At 48.4% G+C, this 20,893-nt stretch overlaps 1 protein-coding gene across 1 annotated transcript in view; it reads left to right on the top strand.

The window, feature by feature from the left end:
• PTPN9 (protein tyrosine phosphatase non-receptor type 9) overlaps positions 1–20,893 on the top strand; it is a 65,095-nt gene that overhangs the window by 15,265 nt on the left and 28,937 nt on the right. Inside the window, exons 2-4 of the mRNA XM_084816770.1 lie at positions 16,105–16,248; positions 17,263–17,352; positions 19,998–20,122. Coding sequence (XP_084672896.1) covers positions 16,105–16,248; positions 17,263–17,352; positions 19,998–20,122 — 359 coding nt within the window. The remainder of the gene's footprint in view (positions 1–16,104; positions 16,249–17,262; positions 17,353–19,997; positions 20,123–20,893) is intronic.

Below are 20,893 nucleotides of genomic sequence, written 5' to 3'. Positions count from 1 at the left end.
GGTAGCAAGTAACGGAAAAGACTCTTCGGCACCTGAGACCCTGGAGAGATCCTGCCAGTCAGAGCAGGCAGTGCTGCATGAGGTGGACCAATGGTCTGGCTCTGTATATGTTCCATTAAGTCAGGGGTGTAGAACCTCAGGCCTGGGGGCAAAATCTGGCCCTCCTGGGGCCCCTATCCAGCTCTCCCGGGTTCCCCAAAAGGCCACACCCCTTCCACTGGCTCCACCCCCTTTCCCCCTTCCACAGATCAGTTGGTATCCGGGCTTTTGTGCAGTTTTTTCCCGATTCTAAAAAGTTGGACTGCCTGTCCCAGGGTTTACTTACAGCCAGTGAGCTTCCAACTAAACTGTGCGATTATATTTGCCCTGCCCCTTTTGCCTTTGGCTCTGCCCACCATTGGAATGCGGCCCCTGAAAGCTTCTCTGCAGTGGAATTTGGCCCTCAAGCTGAAAGTGGTTCTGCACCTCTGCTATATGTGCTTGTTCTGTCCATAATAAACATTGGTAGCTTTAGGCATGGCCATGTCAGGTCAACGGGTTAATGGGAGACTCAGGCTGATGAACCAGGCTGGCATCTGAGCTGGCTTTATTGGGCCCCATGTGTCACCTGACAACTCCTCGGCTGCAAGCAGCGGTCCCACCCTTGGCTGTTTGGCACAGCCGATTACAGGCCAGCAGCTCCCTCTACTGGCCGGATGCCACAGCACAACAGTGAAGGCGCCTGGCTGTGTTTGCCAGGTTCGGCTGTTTGAGGCCTGTTGCGCTTTGACACGGCACATCATCTGTGGCTCATTTATGCTTGCTAAAATCAGTTGCCCATGCAGATGACAACGAGGTGGTTTTTGCGGGCAGAAATGAGATGAAATATTGTAGTTGCTAGTCAATTATCATTGTCCTTAGAAGACAAATGTTTTGCAGTTATCTTTTGGCAGAACAAAGGGGTGGCTGTGAGTTCCCAATGTGGCGAAGCAACATATGGGTCATTTTGAGGATTTATACGTACACTTTGGGTCTAATCTGGTGGGAGGTGGATGTATGTGTGTGTTTTTAAGGTTGTTGCATGGCTTTCTTGATAGTCACACAAAAAGCAAAGATAGCTGTGTTGGCCATAAGCAAAATTCCAAAATCCATGTTAGCGTAATACCTTTATTAAACCAACTGAAAGATGACTGAAAACTGCAAGCTTTTGAGATCTACAGATCTCTTCATCAGGCAAGAAGTTACAAAAAGCAGGGACGGGGTGGGCAACCTGATGATGTTGAAGTCATGGTGTCTGCATGATCACAATCTTGAGATGGAACGGGGGGAGGAAGGGTCTGGAGACATTCAAATATGGCTCCAAATATGTGGTGGTTTCAGGTTTCTTGATGGGGTTTTCTGAATAGGACACAGAGCAGTGGAAAATTTGTCATGCCAGCTTACACTACTGACAGAATGCTAGAGGTGACTTGTGCTAGTGCTCTGTCAGTTGTGTAAGCAAAATGGCAATGCTGGCTACTGCCCATGGTAGCTGAGCAGAACTGGAAGAATTTTGTAAGTAGTTGATCCTGAAATTTCAAATTCTAGCTTCTGAGCGGCTCTGCTTCTGGAACAGAATAAACAGGCTAGTTGTGGCAGTCAGCAACATGAGAGCAACACTGCAGTGTATAAGAAACCTAAATAGGTTGCAATGTTACATTAAAATGTGGCAGCCCTTGTACCTAAGCAAACTGTCCGTTTGGCAAATCCCTCCTCGTGTGTAGGGGCTTTGCATGCATCTGTGCATGCAGAGAACTCCTTCCAGTGAATATCAAACGGAGGTTTGTTGGAGGAGCCTGGCAGCAGAGTTGTGGGAGGGGCTAGCCCCACAGTTGCCCCATTCATCCAATACATGGAGGAAGTCCTGTGTACCCCCTTTGTATCATCCAGAAAAAGGCCAGCAGTACAGGGGCTAAATGGGTCTACCTTGATGGGCCATTCCAAAGCCTCGGTGCTGCCCCAGAGAAGGCCCTGTCCTGTGTTCCCACCAAACAGGCCTCTGATCCTTGTGGATGTACCAGGGAGCCTCTCTTGCAGTTCTTAATACATGGGCAAGTTCATATGCTCTTATTAGGGCCCCATCTAGAGCACATTACAGCAGGCTAGCCTGGGTGTCACTGGAGTAGGGGCATTGAACCACAGGCCTGTGGCCCATATCTGGCCGTTCCAGGTTTCCCAGAAGGCTCCACCCTTCTACTGGCTCCACCCACTTTCCCCCAACCTCTGATTGTTGGGTAGTTTCTCAGCATTCGCACAGGTCCCCCCGCCCCATTCTAAAAGGTTGAAATGCATCTCCTAAGGCTTAGTTACTTGCAGGAAGACCCTGAAGCTAAAATATGCTGGTGCATTTGGTATTTCTGGTTATTTGGCCCTGCCGCTTTTGCCATTGGCTCCACCCACCACTGGAAAGTGGCCTCTGAGAGCTTCTCTGAAATTCAGTTTGCCTCTCAGGCTGAAAGAGATTCCATCCCCCTGTGCCAGAGCACAGGTAACTGAAGAAAGGTCTGTCTTCTCCAGCCTACACTGGTAGAAAGCATTCCTGACTTCCCCCAGGATCCAGAGCATCAGAGGTGACCCAGAGCATTCTAACTTTTCCACCTAGTCTCTGCCCTCTGGGCTAACCTACAGCTGGTGGATCTAGTGACAGCATTTCCTGCTTTCCTTTCCTGTTTCTGTATTTACTGCACGGGAACATGACCTGGCCTTTTCCAGAATGCGTCTTGAGAATCCACAGCAGGTTTTGTAGAACTGAGTTGCGTTACATTTCAGGAGTAGTCGCTCCATCACGTGAATGTGCTTCCAAGATCATCATGATCCAAGAGCCCAGTGCTGGCATCAGAAGTTGGCACCACTGGGCACCTGCCATGGCCCATAACCCAGGAGGGGCCCACTGCCAACCCCTGGCCTTCCTGCTGCTGCTCCTTGACGAGCGGCACCTTGCCTTCTTTTTCCGGATGGCTGGATGAACTGAGGCCAAGGAAAGCAAGCAAGTGAACGGGCACTGGCAAAAGCAGCAAGGATGAGGGAGGCCAATTCAAGGAAGGGGCCACCAAGGCCCCCACGCCCCAGGGTTGTCCAAATCCTGGAGCCGATGCAGCCTAGCCATCCACATTCCAAATACTGCTTTGTGTCTGTTAAACAGAGTGTTTCTGAATGGCCGGTAGGGATCCCTTCCAGGCAGGTCAACCCAGGAAATGCCCTGGTAGAAGCCTTGGTGGGATCCACACTTGGCCGCGGTGCCTTCTTGCAGCTGAGTTTTACGAGCTGCAGTTGCGCCTCGGCGGCCCTTCCCCTTCTCCGTCTTTTTCTTCACCACGCAGCTGGAGCTCTCGCGCCCCGGGACCCCGCAGACCATCTGCTTGAAACCGGACGTGCCGGTGTTGTTTTTGTTAATAGCATTAGAATGTGACGCTTGGCACCTGTTTTGGAGCCCCTGGAAGGTTTCACCGAGGGACCAGATGAGATCATTTTGGAGGAGTGGAGAAGGGTGGGTGGAGGGCACAGGGGGCTTAGAGGAAGGAAGGAAGGAAGGAAGGAAGGAAGGAAGGAAGGAAGGAAGGAAGGGCAAAATGCTTTGCCTCCCAGAAGGAGGAAGAAAGTAGAATCCAGGCAGGTGTGCTTGTCAAAGGAGGGTTATAGCATTTCGCCATTACAGGTGGCATTCTCAGTCGGGGTGGTTTAATGCTTGCTCTGTTATTGTTTCATTATCCTCCTGCCAAAAAGCAGCAGAAGTGATCCTTCCCGACGTGTCCCCCTTATTTTTATCCTCGTGGCAACCCTGTAAGGTAGGTTAGGCTGAGAGATGGGGTGTGGCCCGAGGTCTCCCCAATGAACGTCACACCCAAGTGGGGATTTGTGCCTGGATTTCCTTGGTCCTAGTTTGGCACCATGGCCGCTACACCACACTGCCTGTCTAAATCGTGCGTGGGACTATTCTACTTTCAAGACTGCCTCCTTCCTCTCCAATACTTAAGATCAGCCAGCCCTCTCTCCAGCTATGCTGGAAGGAAGGGCCATGGCTCATTGTGACTGAGACCCCACTTTGCATGCAAAAACTCCCAGGTTTGATCCCCAGCATTTCCAGGTAGGGCTGGAAAAAATCTTGCCTGAAACCCTGGAGAGCTGCTGCTGACAGTCAGTGTCAACAATATTGAGGTTGATGGACCAAAGTCCTCACTCAGTATAAGGCAGCTTCCTGTACTCCTGTGTACATTAATACTCTGATTTCAATCCAGGCCTGCCCAGGTTTCCAGGGAAGTAACCAGTTCATTGCCTTTACACTTTGCCCCTGCTGCTGGTCCTTGGGGCTGAACCAGGGGTGAGGAACCTCCCCCTGTGGGCCAAATCCAGCCCTCCTGGGGTTCCAGTCTGGTTCTCCGGGTTCCCCAGCATTTTTCCCCAACCACAGATGGTTGGGTGGTTTCCCAGCTTTTGCGCAGTGGGAGCAGCCCCAGAAATCCCAGCATAGTTTAGAGCCCTTACTGCCTGTAACTAAGCCTTAGGAAAGGCATATTATAGAATGGGGAAAAAACTGCAGGAAAGCCAGGACACCACCAAACAATCAGGGGAAAGGGGGCCTGGCTGCCTCGGAAACCCAGGAGAGCCAGATTTGGGCCCCCGAGTTTCCGCGTCCTGTCTTTCAACATGTGATAAGGTCGTTGGCGAAAATAACTAGGAACGGCCTTTCCTAGCCTGGCACCCTCCAGATGGGTTGGATGGTAACTCCCATCATCCATAGCCAATACAGCCACTCTGGGAATGATGGGCATTGTAGTGCAACCCATATGGAGGGCGCCAGGCTGGGGAAAGCTGCGCGAGAGCCAATCAGAGCTGATGCGGTATGGCAGGCTAATTTGGCCTCGGTCTTTGATACGGGGACGATAATACCGACCCACTTGGCAGGTTTGTTGTGAGGACAATTGCAAGACAATGACAAGTCAATGCATGAGAAGCCCCTTGAACACTTAAAGCGCTGTACCAATGCTAAATATTCTTATTCTTCAATGGGGGGAGGTGAGGGCAAGGGTAAAGAAGGAGGAGGGAAACAGCACCAAGAACGACATTGAAACAATGTGAATATTTTTGCAAGGAGCATGAAGGAATGCTGAAAATGGCAGGTGTTCAAAACACAAATCTGTAAGCTGCCCAATTCCTGAAAGGTGTGTGTGGGGGATAAGATTTTTGAAAGCTTTAAAGCCCCCTAGTTATAGGCAGGCAGGCAAGCAGGTCTCTTTGATGTTTACCAACCTGCGTGCAAAGCTTCCACTCTTGAAAACCTTCAATGGAGGCTCCCGTCATTCCATATTTATTGGTGCAGGGGGAAGGAGGACAGAGGGGAGAAAAACTGAACACGCGGAAGTCAACATGCCTTTATGCCTGGGGCAATGATTAACAAGCGATTTTCTGCCTTTTGCAGCCTATGGCTAACAAGGGAGGGGGTGGCGGAGCAGAGGAATGAAAGAATAGAATAGATGTTTGCTTACTTTTTGAAAGGTGCAGATGTAAACGCCATTCTGTGGCCTGCTGTGGGTTCCCTTTTCCTTTCATTATAGCACAGACAGCACCTGGCTTGGCTTGTTATTTCCCTTTTCAGGGTGAAAATGTCCTACATTCACCACCACCTCCCATCCTCAAATCTCCCTCCTAAGCCCCCCAACAAAAGCAACTCCAGCCAGAGAAACCGGGAAGTGGAGCAGGGGGTGGGGGGAGGAAAGGACTGATGTCACTCCTCCATGGCAGACAACATGAAACAGCCACTCAGACATTAAAGGGTTTTTCCAGTGAGAAAAAACTAGAAGTGCCAGCTAACCATGACCACTTTCAGAACTGAGGCCTGGTTTGCAGATGCAGTAGAATTATGTGGTATAGTCCTGTGAGGCCAGAGTGGACTGTACCATTTCAGACTATAAAGTGTAATGTACAAGCTGGCTCTTCTTAAATCAGGGGTGCAGAAACCCAGGCTTGCGGGACAAATCTGGGCTACCTGGGGTCGCAATCTGACCCTCAAAGTTCCCCAAATGGCCTCATCCCCTTTACCCTGACCACCAATTGTTTGGTGGTTTCCCAGCACAGTTTTTTTTCTCTCTTCTAAAGACCAAGTAGCAATGGTAAGAACAGACCACGGATCAACGGACTGGTTTAAGATTGGGAAAGGAGTACGGCAGGGTTGTATACTCTCATCCTACCTATTCAACCTGTATGCAGAACACATCATGCGACGTGCTGGGCTTGATGAAGCCAAGGCTGGAGTTAAAATCGCTGGAAGAAACATTAATAATCTCCAATATGCAGATGATACCACTTTGATGGCTGAAAGCGAGGAGGAGCTGAGGAACCTCATGACGAAGGTGAAAGAAGAAAGTGCAAAAGCTGGGTTGCAGTTAAACCTCAAAAAAACCAAGATTATGGCAACCAGCTTGATTGATAACTGGCAAATAGAGGGAGAAAACACGAAGGCAGTGGCAGACTTTGTCTTTCTAGGCGCAAAGATTATTGCAGACGCTGACTGCAGCTAGGAAATCAGAAGACGTTTACTTCTTGGGAGGACAGCAATGACAAATCTTGATAATATAGTTAAGAGCAGAGACATCACACTGACAACAAAGGTCCGCATAGTTAAAGCAATGGTGTTCCCCGTCGTAACCTATGGCTGCGAGAGCTGGACCATACGGAAGGCTGAGCGAAGGAAGATAGATGCTTTTGAACTGTGGTGCTGGAGGAAAATTCTGAGAGTGCCTTGGACTGCAAGAAGATCAAACCAGCCCATACTCCAGGAAAGAAAACCAGACTGCTCACTTGAGGGGATGATACTAAAGGCAAAACTGAAGCACTTTGGCCACATCATGAGAAGACAGGACACCCTGGAGAAGGTGCTGATGCTAGGGAAAGTGGAAGGCAAAAGGAAGAGGGGCCGACCAAGGGCAAGATGGATGGATGATATTCTGGAGGTGACGGACTTGACCTTGGGGGAGCTGGGGGTGGCGATGGCCGACAGGAAGCTCTGGCGCAGGCTGGTCCATGAAGTCATGAAGAGTCGGAAGCGACTGAGCGAATAAACAACAACAAAAGGGTTTAAATGCATCCCCCTGGAGAGAGGTATTTTTGGCCCCACCCACCTCTGGAATGTGGCCCCCAAGAGCTTCTGTGAAATGGAACTTGGCCCTCGATTGAAAGAGGTTCGATACCCCTGATGTAGGCTGTGGTGGTGTCAGGGACAAAAATCTCGTGGGCTGCCACAGCCAATCGATTGAAACAGCAGCGTCGACACTTCAGGCCGAAAGCCACAGAAAAAGGACGAGAGAAAAAATGGAGCCACGAAAAAAGCAGCAGATGAAAGCATGCCAAGAACATCAGTGACCAGTGAGGGGAGTACCTCCCTGCCCAGTTTTTTCTTTTGCTTGGCTGTATTGAGTATGCTGACTTTGACATGAATATCGAAATGAGAAAATATCCGTAACAGCCCTTGTCAATTCAGACTCAGCCACTGAGGGGGTGAGGAAGCTGCTGGACGTAGATCAATCCAGGTGCGTCCAACCCCTGTCAGGTTTGCATCACACCCCAGGTGAGATATGGTTTGCAGTGACAATGCCGGCTTGGGCCTCCCTTTGAGGAGCAACAAAGAGTGGGTACATAGATGCCTGCATTTTTTGCCTGCTTAGGATTTTGTTCCCCTCTGTGTATCTGTCCCTGTTGAATCAATCCCTTTTTTAGAAGGAAAGCGTAGAGGCTCCCCCACTCCCAAAGAAGAGATGCAAGAATGGAAAGAGAGCCCTGCTGGATCAGACCTAAGCTCCACTTTCTTGTCTCACAGCTGTTTCCCACAGTCACCAACTGGATACCTCCAGGAAAGCCATAAACAGGGCTCAAAGACAAATCGCGCTCTCCTGCTGTTGCTCCCCTGCAACTGGTAGACTGCCCTGTAAGATGGAGGTTCTGTGTAGCTGTCATGACAACCCGCCGAGACCACGATGAAATATTTCCCCCTTGCACTTCTCCAGTGTTTTCAGAAGGCCCAGCGATTTGTAGTCATGTTCTCCGGATGCACGGGTAACTTGGGATGCGCTGGGAGTGTGTGGAGTTTTTATTAAGCCCTTAATCTTCTGCACCTGCCAGCTGCTTTTAAACGAAAAGCATCTTGAAAGGAGACTTCCTGAGAATTGCATGGCTTTTTTAAAACTTGAAATGCGGAAGAGGCTGTGGAAGCTGGGGGCTCCGATGTCAGTGGGACGGTGAATCTGCTCCAGGTTTCAGCCAGAGCCAGTCGGAACTCTAAAGGCGTTATCGAAGGGTTAGGGTTCTGACTGAAACCCAGAGCAGACTCCCCGCCCCACTGACATCGGAGCCACCAGCCTCCACTGAGAAGAGTTACGTGGAATAGAACTCCCTGATCGATATGCTCTCGGCCATTGCTTCTGGAAGCCAAGAAGCTTCTCCCTGCCGGTGTGGACTCAAGCCCTCGCCTTGAGCCCAGGAGAGCGGGGTTGGCTTCCACAAAGGGAGGCGTTCTCAGTGGCTGCTTTCCCTGCCAAGGAGAGGTTTGATGCAAAAGGAACACAAACCTCTTGTTTTTCCATGAGTCACTTCTGAAGTATGTTTGTCCTTCAAACATAGAAGCACTCAAGCTGTCTTAAAAAATGAATGGGAAGACAGTTCTCCAAGAGGCCTGAAGCCTAGGCTTTGACTGGAAGTTTCTGATTGATGTGTGGACCTTTCAGCCAGCTTTCCCCAACCTGCTGCCTTCCAAAGCTGTTGGACTGCAAGTCCCATCATCTCCAGCATCCCAACCAATGTGCAAATTTTTCAGCCAGGTTTCCCCAACCTGGCGCCCTCCAGGTGCCAATGGCTGAGCTGCCTGGGGAGAATGGGCATTACAGTCCAAAGCATTTGGAAGGTTCCAGGTTGGGAAGGCTGTTCTTCACCTCTGCAGTTCCTGGCCATAAAGATCTTTCCCCCTACCCCTACTGTTCTTCCCATTCACCTGCCCAATTTTCCTTCCCCTTTTGGTCTGGAATTGCAAATTTTGCTTCTACCTTGAGCGTTGAGACCCCAGCACCCATCCACTGATATAAAATGGCATCAGGAGGGGGAGTGGTTTGTGGGGAAGGAGTGATGGGAGAGGGTTCCCCTGTTTTCCCCCCATTGTAATAAAATTCCTCCAGGCTATACAGTGAAATTGATGGGCAGTAAATCCAGGACAGACAAAAGAAAGTTCTCCATTCAACACAGAGTTGGTTTGTGGAATTCACTTCCACAAGACATAGGGGTGGCCCTTAGTTTTGGTGGTTTTCAAAATGGGTTTAGATTTAAGTTTACAGTGGGGAGGTCTATCAGTGGTTGTCAGTTAAATAGAACCCCCAAGAATGGAGGCAATGTATCTCTCAATACCAGATACCATAAGGGTGGGATGTTCACTTGAAGTTCCACTTGTGGGTTTCACAGAGATAGGCCTTTGGTCTGATCCAGCATGGCTTTTCTTATGTTCTCATGTCTCTCGTTACTACACACCTCACCATAGGTTGGCATGCTCTAAACAGATCCTCTGAAGATGATCATCATAATTGGGTAGGTTTGAATGGGAGTAGACAGTCCTTCAGATCCCTGGGTGCCAAGCTGTTTAGGTCACTTTAATAGCAGCCCTGGGTGGCAGTAATTTAAAAAGCCCAAACGTATAAATCGGACAAAATAAAAGTATCACCATCAAGAAAGAAAATACTTTTTTTGTTCTATTGTGTATCTAGCCCTCATGAATGTCCCAAGAACCCTCTGCCAGGATGGGGGAGGAAAAACATAGTGGATAACAGTAGGAGAAGCAAGTTGCTGAACTAGATGGAACTTTGGTTAGATCCAGAAATTGGTATTCTTAGATGAGGTCTCCTGGTAGCTATTAGAAATGAGAAATTGATGGAACGTCTGTAGGGGCAGCATATCTCCAAGCTCCGGCTGCTGGGAGCAAACAATGCAAATGGGTTCTTCACTTCAGGGCCTGTTTGTGGGCTTCTGGTTGAACAATGCGGGAAGTAGGGTGCTGGACTAGAAAAGGAGTTGCAGCTTCATGAGCAGCTAGAGGTTTGGGAGATGTTGTTTTCCCATCTCTGCTGCAGACGTGTTGCATGGATTCAGGCAAATAGTTGCCTCCTGGCCTCAACTTTGCCATCTGTAAAATGGGTATAATGCTTTGTTGCCTAATGCAAAGGAGGTCATAAGAACATAAGAGCCCTGCTGGATCAGACCAAGGGTCCTCTAGTCCAGGGTTCTGTTCACACAGTGGCCAACCAGCTGCCCAAGGGAAACTCATAAACAGGACATGAGTGCATCAGCACCCTCCTACCCATGTTCTCCAGCAGCTGATGTACACAGGCCTACTGCCTCTGATACTGGAGGTAGCACATAGCCATCAGGACTAGTAGCCATTGATAGCCTTCACCTCCTAATCGTTTTTTAAAGCCATCCAAATTGGTGGCCATCATTACGTCTTGGGGTAGCTGGAAAAGACCCTGATGCTGGGAAAGACTGAAGGCAAAAGGAGAAGGGGACAGCAGAGGATGAGATGGCTAGACAGCATCACTGATGCAATGAATATGAACTTGAGCACGCTCCGGGAGAGAGCGCAGGACAGGAAGGCCTGGCGTGCTATGGTCCATGGGGTCACGAAGAGTCGGACACGACTGAACGACTGAACAACAACAACATAGAGCATCTCCATATGCCAGTCATGCTGTGATGCGCTAATGAATTGTTGTAATAAGTGTCCTCTGTTCAGATCGAAGAGTGTTACTTATTTTAGTTTGAGGGGGCTGACAGCAGTGAAAGACTTGATCAGAAAGAAGTTAGACCATCTCTCTGGATGGTCTCAGGATAAACTTTTTGTGGTTTGGCAGATTGCTTTCAGCAGAAAGATCAGATACAGCTCAGGGCTGCTCTACAATTTAGGATTATCATCTGGATTTTTTTTTCTTTTTTTACATGCTGTTTTGCCTAACGAGGCAATTGCCACAGCAAACATTTAAGTGCCATCATGTGGTGTAAGGTGAGTATTGTGATGAGGAGCAATTACATGTTGTTCTCGGCATCCCAGGATTCTTTGTTTAGGGGAGGGCGCGGTTGAAAGGAAGAGGTTGCAGCCACTTCCAGTGTGGTTGCCAGTCATTGTGATGATATGCTTTTACATAGTATGCATACACTATAAAGCAGGCTCTCAGCCATTTTTTTTTAATGAACATTTTATTAAAGTTTGGTTTTTTTTAATTTAAGAAACCCATGCAACAACCTTTGCACCTCCCCCTGCAATATGCGGTACTCTCATGACGACGTTGAAAAGTCACAGGTGTATTACAGGGCACAGAAGTGGCAGAGAAGATGTGATGTTTAGGATATCAAGGAGGAACACATTTATAATCCAATTGCCCATCTTCTCCAGGCATTTACAGAAATAAGGCAATGACAAAACAGTAAATCAGTACTAAGTGAAGCAAAGGAAAGAAAAATAAAAATCAATTCAAATTTATACAGACATTCATATGGTGGAAGCATCGTAGAATCATGGAGTAGTAGGGTTGGAAGGGGCCTATAAGACCATCAAGTCCACCCCAGCTCAGTGCAGGAATCCAAGTGAGAGCATCCCTGACAGATGGCTGTCCAGCCTCGTCTTGAATGCCTCCAGTGTGGGAGAGCCCACCACATCCCTAGGTCATTGGTTCCATTGTCATATTGCAATAACAGTCAGGGCGTTTTTCCTAATGTTCAGCCGGAATTTGGTTTCCTGTCACTTGAGCCCATGATTCCGTGTCCTGCACTCTGGGATGATGGAGAAGAGATCCTGTCCTTCCTCTCTGTGACAACTTTCAAGGACCTGAAGAACGCTATCCTATCTCCCCTCAGTCTTCTCTTCTCAATGCTAAACATGCCCAGTTCTTTCAGTCTCTCCTCAAAGGGGCAGGAAACAAAGCTCTCATAGGGCTTTGTTTCCAGTCCCCTGATCGTCTTTGTTGCCCTCCTCTGAACCTTTTACAGTTTGTCTGCATCTTTCTTAAAGTTTGATGCCCAGAACTGGACACAGTACTCCAGATGAGGCCTAACCAGTGCTGAGTAGAAGGGAACTAGTACTTCCTGGGATTTGGAAGCTATGCTTCTATTAATGCAGCCCAAAATAGCATTTGCCTTTTTTGCAGCCACATCACATTGTTGGCTCATATTCAGCTTGTGATCTACAGAAATTCCAAGATCCTTCTCACTTGTAGTGTTGTTGAGCCACGTATCCCCCATCTTGTCACTGTGCATTTGGTTTCTTTTCCTAGGTGCAGAACTTGGCATTTATCCCTATTAAATTTCATTCTGTTGTTTTCTGCCCAGCGCTCCAGCCTGTCAAGATCACTTTGAATTTTGATTCTGTCTTCCAAGGTATTAGCTATCCTGTCTAATTTTGTGTCATCTGCAGATTTGATAAGCATTCCCTGCACCTCCTCATCCAAGTCATTAATAAAAATGCTAAAGAGCACTGAGCCCAGGACTGAGCCATGCAGTACCTCGCTCGTTACTTCTTCCCAGTTTGAGAAGGTCCCATTGATAAGCGCTCTTTGAGTCCGATTCTGTAGCCAACTGTGGATCCACCTGATAGTTGTTTCATCTAGCCCACTTTGAGCTAGTTTGCTCATCAGGATATCATGGGAGTGGCATCATACATCTGAGTTAAGGATGGAAGGCAGCTCAACTGCAAAAGGATATGATTTAATATAATATAATTTAGTTTTGGGGTGTGTGCATATCTATAGCACACTCACCCATTTAAAAGAGCACAGAATGGGGGAGAAGGGACATAGAATCATAGAATAGTAGGGTTGGAAGGGGCCTACAAGGCCATCGAGTCCAACCCCCTGCTCAGTGCAGGAATCCAAGTCAGAGCATCCCTGACAGATGGCTGTCCAGCCTCGTCTGGAACGCCTCCAGTGTGGGAGAGCCCACCACCTCCCTAGGTAGTTGGTTCCATTGTCGTATTGCTCTAAGAGTCAGGAAGTTTTTCCTGATGTTCAGCCGGAATCTGGCTTCCTGTAACTTGAGCCCATTCTTCCGTGTCCTGCACTCTGGGATGATCAAGAAGAGATCCTGGCCTTCTTCTCTGTGACAACCTTTCAAGTACTTGAAGAGTGCTATCATATCTCCCCTCAGTCTTCTCTTCTCAAGGCTAAACATGCCCAGTTCTTTCAGTCTCTCTTCATAGGGCTTTGTTTCCAGTCCCCTGATCATCTTTGTTGCCCTCCTCTGAATCCTCTCCAGTTTGTCTGCATCCTTCTTAAAGTGAACAGTGGACAGTGGAAAGCTGCTATTTGTTTCCTTTCAGCAATTATATTTTCTTTCTTTTATTACCCGGAGGAATAATATTGACCATACCAGATTTTCAAAGCTTTGGGTCTAATCAATTTCAGCCAGACTTCCCTGTTCTTTTTTGCGTGGTAACTCCCATAGTGCTGTTGGACAGGGGCTAGTGCAGGAAGCTTCAGTTGGAAGTCTTGCATGTTCCCCTGCATGTAGCTGGCCTCTACCTTGTTCTGTGATATGGGAATAATAATACAGGTCTACCTTACAGGGTGGGTGTAAGGATTACTGAAGCCCTGCTTGTGAAACACTTTGAAAACTGTCCAAAGTATTGTATGGATGCAAAAAATATTCAGCATTCTGTTCACGACCAAAGGGTGGTATCCTATTTGATACTACCGCTAATGTAAATGACATAGCACTAGCGTAAGCGGCCTCTAGTGCAACACGAATAACATTTGTTGGTGTGAATGTAATTCGCACCCGGCACACTCATGTAAGACGCTGATTATGGGTTTTGTGCCAGGTGTTTTTTTGATGCCACCTGCTCTGCTTTCCTGTCTCCTTTGCTCGGGATTCTTTCGCCACTGCTTTCTTTGCTCCCTTCCTCCTCCAGCTGCTTGCTTCTCTGCCACTCCAGGTGATTTCTTCCCCATAAGTCATCCCTCTTGACTCACCACCTGCACCTTACATTTGGCCACTGGCATCTGTAGGGTTGCCTGCTCCGGCTGGTTGCGGAGGACGCCATTAAAATCTGGTGTGTGGAAGTTTCAGACGTTGAAGGTGGGCATTTGGGGCTTGGGTTTGGGTCCATAGGAGGGTGAGAGATGATGGGGGAGCTGGAGAACCAAGTCTGGTGAGGAAAGAGTTGTCCAAAAAAGCTAAACTCTCGCTATGGTGGGATGTGGGAGAGGGCCTTCTCTGCTGTGGCACCCCGGTTGCGGAATGCCCACCCCTTGGAGGCCCGATTGGCGCAGACATTGGTTTCATTTCGGCGCCAAGTAAAAGCTAGGCTTTTTACGAAAGCCGTTGAGGGCTAAATGCATTCCCTAAAGTAGCACATTGTTTCAACTGTTGTATTGTTTTAGATTTTAACTGGTATTCGCTTGTTTAATGGTTTAATATGTTTTTAGCTGTTTAAACTATTTATTGTTTTAGACTGTTTAAATCAATTTTATCTGTATGCCTCCCTGAGATCTTAATGATATAGGGCAGGATACAAATGTTTTAAATAAAATAAATGAATGAATGAATGAATGAATGAATGAAATAATAAATGGTTGGAAATTCAGGACAGGAAGTACTTTCTTCACGCAGCACCTACTGAAACTATGGCATTTGCTACTGCAAGATGCAGTAATGGCCACCAACTTGGACAGTTTTGAAAGGGGGTTAGACAAATTCATGGAGGATGCTCGTCCTGGTGGCTGTATACTATCTTCAGTATCAGAGGCAGCATGGGGGGGCACACGAGTGGAAGAGTGCTGTTGCGCTCGTGTCCTGTTCTCGGCTTCCTATAGGCATCTGGGAACATAGGTAGGCCTTTGGTCTCATCCAAAAGAGCTCTTCTTATGTTCATAAGGCTGAAGAAGATAGACTTGTTTAGCTTGGAGAAAAGACAATTAAGAGGTGGAAGAATGGGGATGATGGGTGTTGGGTAAGGCAGCTCTGGGGTATTTTTGGAGAGGCTCGATCAGAGGCAAATGAGGCAGGGCAGTGGCGTGCATTTCTCTTTTCCTCTTGTTCTGCTCGCATGCAAAGTGTACGTGTGTCTTTACCGGTAGTGGCACTGCATGGCAGAGGGGTGTTGAATCCTTCCCTACTGGTGCCACCTTTCCTCCTGGAGCAAATAGGAACTCCCAGGGGAGCGGAAGGAATCTTCATTAGGGTCACAGTGCGGGGAAAAGGGTTATGCCTCTCCCTGCAGGCCTGATTCCAATCACACTCACCTGCCCAGCTGCTATCTTTCAAGAAAAAACAGACACGTTAACATGTTAAACACTATTATTTTAATATACTGTCTGAGTTGGCTCCTAGGCACAGGAGAGGGTGAGGGTTCAACCCAGTGGAGGCTGGTGGCTTCAATGCCAGTGGGGCGGTGAATCAGCTCAGGGTTTCAGTCAGAACTCTAAAGGAGCTCTCCAAGGTGTGGAGTGCCGTGGATAGCTCCTTTAGAGTTCTGACTGAAATCCAGAGTGGATTTACTACCCCACTGACATCAGAGCACCTCGGATAGCTCCTTTGGAGTTCTGACTGAAACCTGGAGCAGATTCATCGCCTCATTGGCGTCGGAGCCCCCAGCCTCCACTGGTTCAACCCCCTTCCCATGTACACTCCTTTTACCATTTAAGTAAGATCACTCCCCACCCCCTGCTTCCCATGTGCACGGGACAGAGATGTGAACGATCCCTTTGCGTCAGCCTTCCTGGCCCAGCTGCCCCCGGATCCCTTCCCCTCTTGGACTCCTGCAGTAGCCAGTCCCTCTGCAGGGGAGGGAGAGATCCTTCCTTTTGACCTCTTCCCTCTCTCTCTCTTTTTTTAACCCCTTTGCAGTATATATTTTGTCAGCCACCTTGATTGTCTTTCTTTCTTTTTTTCCTGTTGGAAAAAAAAAACAGGATATATATAAATACATGAAGGACGATCGCCTCGCATCTAGTTCGTCCCTCAGTCTCGTGCAAAGCCTGGAACGGTTTCCAGAACAGGCCGCTTCCTCGGCGTCTTGGCATCCAGAAAATCCTCACGGTGTGACTTTTCTTCTCTTTGTCTTCCAAATAGGCCACCAAGCAATTTCTGGAAGAGATTAACAAGTGGACGGTCCAATACAACGTGTCTCCCCTCTCCTGGAATGTGGCCGTCAAGTTCCTCATGGCCAGGAAATTTGATGTCCTCCGAGCGATCGAGCTCTTTCATTCCTACAGGGTAAGTGAAGTGAGATAATCAAGGCAGCTACAGGTGGGAACATGCCCCCCCCCAGTAAATTTCCCTTCCGTGAGCCCTCCTGACATGACTCCCCCTGTCGTGGGCTTATCAGTGGCCTTACCACTAGTGGCAACGCGATCAGGCACCTGCTTTGCATGCAATCTGTGGTATCTTTAGGAAGGGCTGGGGAAAGGCTCTGTCTGAAACCCTGGAGAACTGCTGCCAGTCAGTGTAGGTAATATGAGGCTAGATGGCCCAGTGTGACTAGAGATAAGTCAACTCCCTCATAAGATGTTTCCCCTGACCACTAAAAAGCTCATGCAGACAGGATTCAGAAACTGTTGGTGTGTTTTTTTCAAGCTGATTTTTTTTCCCCATATCCATGAGGGCTAGAAACTTTATCCCTCTCCCATTCACCCCCTGTCTTAATGTGAATATCTGAGAAGTCCAGAATTGTGCTCAGCTGCTAGGTTCTGGGCTGGAGGCTACCTTCTACACATGGTGGTGGCCACGCTGGTTCCCAGATTCTGTTCCCCCTGCCTGTGTTGCCCTTCCCTAACCCTGTTAATTCTCAAATGCAGAAGAACATGCAAAGGCATGTAGCTGCCTTATTCTGAGGCAGACCGGTGGTCCATCTTCGCTTCATAGGCTGACACTAACTGGCAGTGGTGCTCTGGGGTTTCAGATGCAGGTTCTTTTCCAGCCCTACCTGAAGATGCCAGAGATTGAACCTGGGACCTCCTGCATGCCAAGCCCGTGCTCTACCCCGGAGCTATAGCCTCTCCGAGGGAGGAGGTAGCCTTTGCTGATGTCCATATCTGCCCAAACAGGTTGGACGACATTGTCCGTGGGGCTTGGCCCAGGGAAGGGAGGGTGTGATGACAGGAGGCTGTGTTTAACTCCCCAGATAACTGCCTGGCTTCAAACGGCAGACAAGAAAAACCACTTTGGTGCATCTTTGGCTTCTATGTGTACTTGTGGATGCCTGGAGACTTTTTTTTTCTCGCCTCTCAGGAAACCAGGCTGAAGGAAGGGATTGTGAAGCTGAAACCCCACGAGGAACCCCTCCGGTCAGAGCTGCTCAGCGGGAAATTCACGATCCTGGTGAGTGCGGTGCCACCATTGTTTTGGTTATGCAGTCAATCTGGTGTAGTGGTTAGAGTGTTGGACTGGGACTCAGGAGATCGGGGTGCTCATCACCACTCAGCCATGGAGCTCACTGGGTGACTTTGGGTCAGTTACTGATTCTCAGCCTAACCTTCCTCACAGGGTTGTTGTAAGGATAAAAATGGAGAGGAGGAGGAAGATGTACACTGCCTTGGGCTCCTTGGAGGAAAAGGTGGGATATAAATGAAACAAACAGGCTGGACCTCTGGGCTGCTTCCAGATGAGGCTTTTATTACAGCCATCAGACACAGAGAGTTTGGGGGTTTCGTTCCAAGTGACGACATCTGCCACTTGTAGGGATGTTGGGGGAATCTGCCCAGAGGGTGAAACTCACTGAGCTTTAATCTGCTCGACCCCCCAGGTTTTGGCTTGCTTTCCCATGAGTTGACCCAACTTAATCTGCATTGAGTCAGGCCAGTTTGTGGATTTCCATTTTTGTTTTTATTTGCATAAAAAGCCATTTGTGCAATTTTCAACCGCAATTTGCACAAATCACACAGGCTGTAATTTGCATAATTGGCACCAATTTGCTTTTTATGCAAGTAAAAAACCACCCAGAAAACATTCCCAGATTTCAGAAGGAAACCCCCGGCTTGAGAGCCTGATTTCCAGCAATGGACAACCCTAGCCACTTGTAACCCTCCTGTGTTTCCCCACCACTTCTTCTGTATTTTTCTTACCACCAACCAAAAAAAAGTCCATTAAGGAGGGGAAGATGGAATAGCTAGCTGCACAGCAGCTTTTGATTAGCCAAGCAAGGAGCTGTTGGTCTGGAAGCACCGCTGGAAACTGGGGGGGGGGAGTCCCACAAGTCCTGGTGGGGTGGCTCCAGGTAAGGGAGTGCTGATTGTCTAAAGAATATCCAGCCCAGACTCTGTTTGTTTTTAAGTATTGATTGATTGATAAAGGTATGAATCTCCTTTTGGCCCAAATAGGCCAAAGGCGACTTAGAGTGAAAACGTGCATCAATTTTAAAAAACTTTTTTTGTTTTTTTTAACTTTTCAACAATTTAAAACTCTGGAAACTAAAACCACACCAGCAAGAGAATTTCAGAGTAGGAGAGAATAATAAAAACAGAGTGCAGAGCTAAGAGATGGAGGAAGCGATCCTATGGCCCCTGGGCGAGAGTACCAGGGACTATATGATTATTCTGAGTCCTCCTTCCAAGGTCGGAGACAGCACTCCAACCTCAGAATGGGGAATCAGAGGTCCAAGCCCCCTCCCCCACTCACTCGCAGCTGGGAAGAACTGCCCTGGCTGCCCTCCATGGTCAGAAAAGCAACCGAAGAGCAAGGGGGGTGTTTCAGTGGGCAAGGAGGGGAGGAGACTGGAGTGGAGAGGCCAGGATATGAGTTATCCTGAGCCTCTTCCAGCCTTCTTCCCTCCAAAGCTAAAAAGCCTATCGAGCAAAAATTACAGGGTAGGAGGATGGGGAGATGAAGATTGCCTCTGCTGCTCCTGCCACCCTGCATTGGATGATTGGATGCCTCCAAGTTTAGGGGTGTCTGATCACCAAGGGCACAGTCGATAGGATGGCACCCTTAAAATACAAAAAAGCCATTGTCTTGAACCAGTTTGTTTCATGGAATCAATTGCCAAAGAAGTGTTAGAACCTTGAGCTTTGAGGGCTATAAAAATTGGCATCAGACAGAGATCATGTTAGCATGACTATTTTCTCTCCTTCCCTACAAAGAGTGCATGTTTCCTTTACCCCCTTGTCCTCACAACAATCCTATGAGGTAGCTTAGGTCAAGAGATGGGAACTGGTGCATGGTGAGGCTTTATGGATGAGTGGAGATTTTGAACTTGGGTCTCGCCGTGCCGCTCATGGTCCACTGGTCCAGCCGCTGCCCTGGCCTGGCATAAGCTGTTCCACTTTAGGGGCACGGGGATTGGATGAGATGATCCATTGGGTTCCTTTCCTAATCTTGCTTCAACTGGAGACATCTCAGGGCCAAACTGGATGTGGTACCAGTGAGTAGGAACTCCCAGCACCTTTGAAAGGGCTTAATAGCATCTCTTGGGCTAAGGGAATTCCTGGAGGTACTTGTATGCTTCCTCTTATTGAACAGTTTTCAGAGCGGGAGAATAGAATGGAGGGACAGCATTAAAAACAAAAAATGTGCAGCTGGGAATGATGGGAGATAAGATTTATTTATTTATTTATTACATTGATCTCCCACCTTTTCCCTTCTTGCATGGAAACCAAGGTGGCTTACATGATCCTCCTCTCCATTTTATCCTTACAACAACCATGTGAGGTAGCTTAGGTGGAGAGTCAGTGACAGGCCTAAAGTCACCTAGTGAGCTTCATGGGGACTAGAACCCGAAACTGCTAAGTCCCGGTCCAGCACTCTAACCACTACACCACACTGGCTCCACAGCACATCTGAAGGGCACCAGGTTTGGGGAAGGCTGTTCTGTGTTATTAGGTACAGTGAACATGATTCCAGGCCAGCTGCATAAGGCCCAAGTTCTAAACTTGCTTTGAACAGCTTTCAGCCTCCACGGTCTCTCCGCAGAGACTGATCTGCTATTCCTCTGCTTCGTGACTGATCTTTTCCTCTTGGCTTCTTTCCAGAGTGTACGAGATCCTTCCGGAGCCTCCATTGCCCTCTTCACTGCCAAGCTGCACCATCCCAACAAAAGCGTCCAGCATGTGGTACTCCAGGCGCTCTTCTACTTGCTGGATAGGGCTGTGGAGAGGTGAGTAGGACCTTTGCAGTCCTGCAAGGCATTTGTTTTCTTTGGCTTGCTGCGCATTAAGAATGAGGAAGGGGTTTCCCCCCTCCCTCGCCTTCTACAGCCTGTGTGCGATTCTTTTTTGCTGTCACAAATCTTTGATTTTTATTTCTATTTTTTTAGTTTTGCCCTGCAATCTGACAAAGGGGTTGATCCAAACAAAGAAAACGAGTTCTGCTTAATTTAAGTGGATGAAACTTCTGTCAAATCCCCTCTCTCTGCCTAGCCTACCTTACAGGATTGTTGTGACGATGTGGTGGTGGTGGTGGTGGTGGTAAGATAGGGTTTGGGGGCCATAGGAGTTTTTGGATTCTTAGATCTGAGGCTGGAGACAGGACTCTCTGACCTCGGACCCAGAAGTCCGAGCTCCCCGCCCCGCTCCTTCCCTGCCCCACCCTGTCCCCCTGGAGAGAACCACAGTGGCTGCCTCTACAAGCTCAAAATTGCCCATCTAGCAAAAACTCAGAGGGGGGGAGTGCCGAAGCAAAGATCACCTCCGCAGTCCTGCTGCTCTGCATAGGATGCCCATCGGCCTCCAAGTTAGGAGGCTGATGGGCATCCAGATAGGATTGTGCCCTAAGTACACTTTAGTGCCTCATTCAAACAAATAGATCTGCATTATCCCATCAAAATAAACAGGAATACGTTAACGGAGAATGTCAAAAAGGTTAATTCAGTGTAAGGCATCAGAACTGATTGGCAGGCCTATTTCTAAATGTATAACAACAGTGGCCA

Source organism: Heloderma suspectum, chromosome 11 (genome assembly GCF_057233095.1).
Source record: "Heloderma suspectum isolate Gila_16-S chromosome 11, 16-S_ref, whole genome shotgun sequence".
NCBI classification, from domain to species: domain Eukaryota; kingdom Metazoa; phylum Chordata; class Lepidosauria; order Squamata; family Helodermatidae; genus Heloderma; species Heloderma suspectum.
The sequence above is the reverse complement of the archived record's forward strand: the minus strand, read 5'-3'. Positions and strand labels throughout refer to the sequence as shown.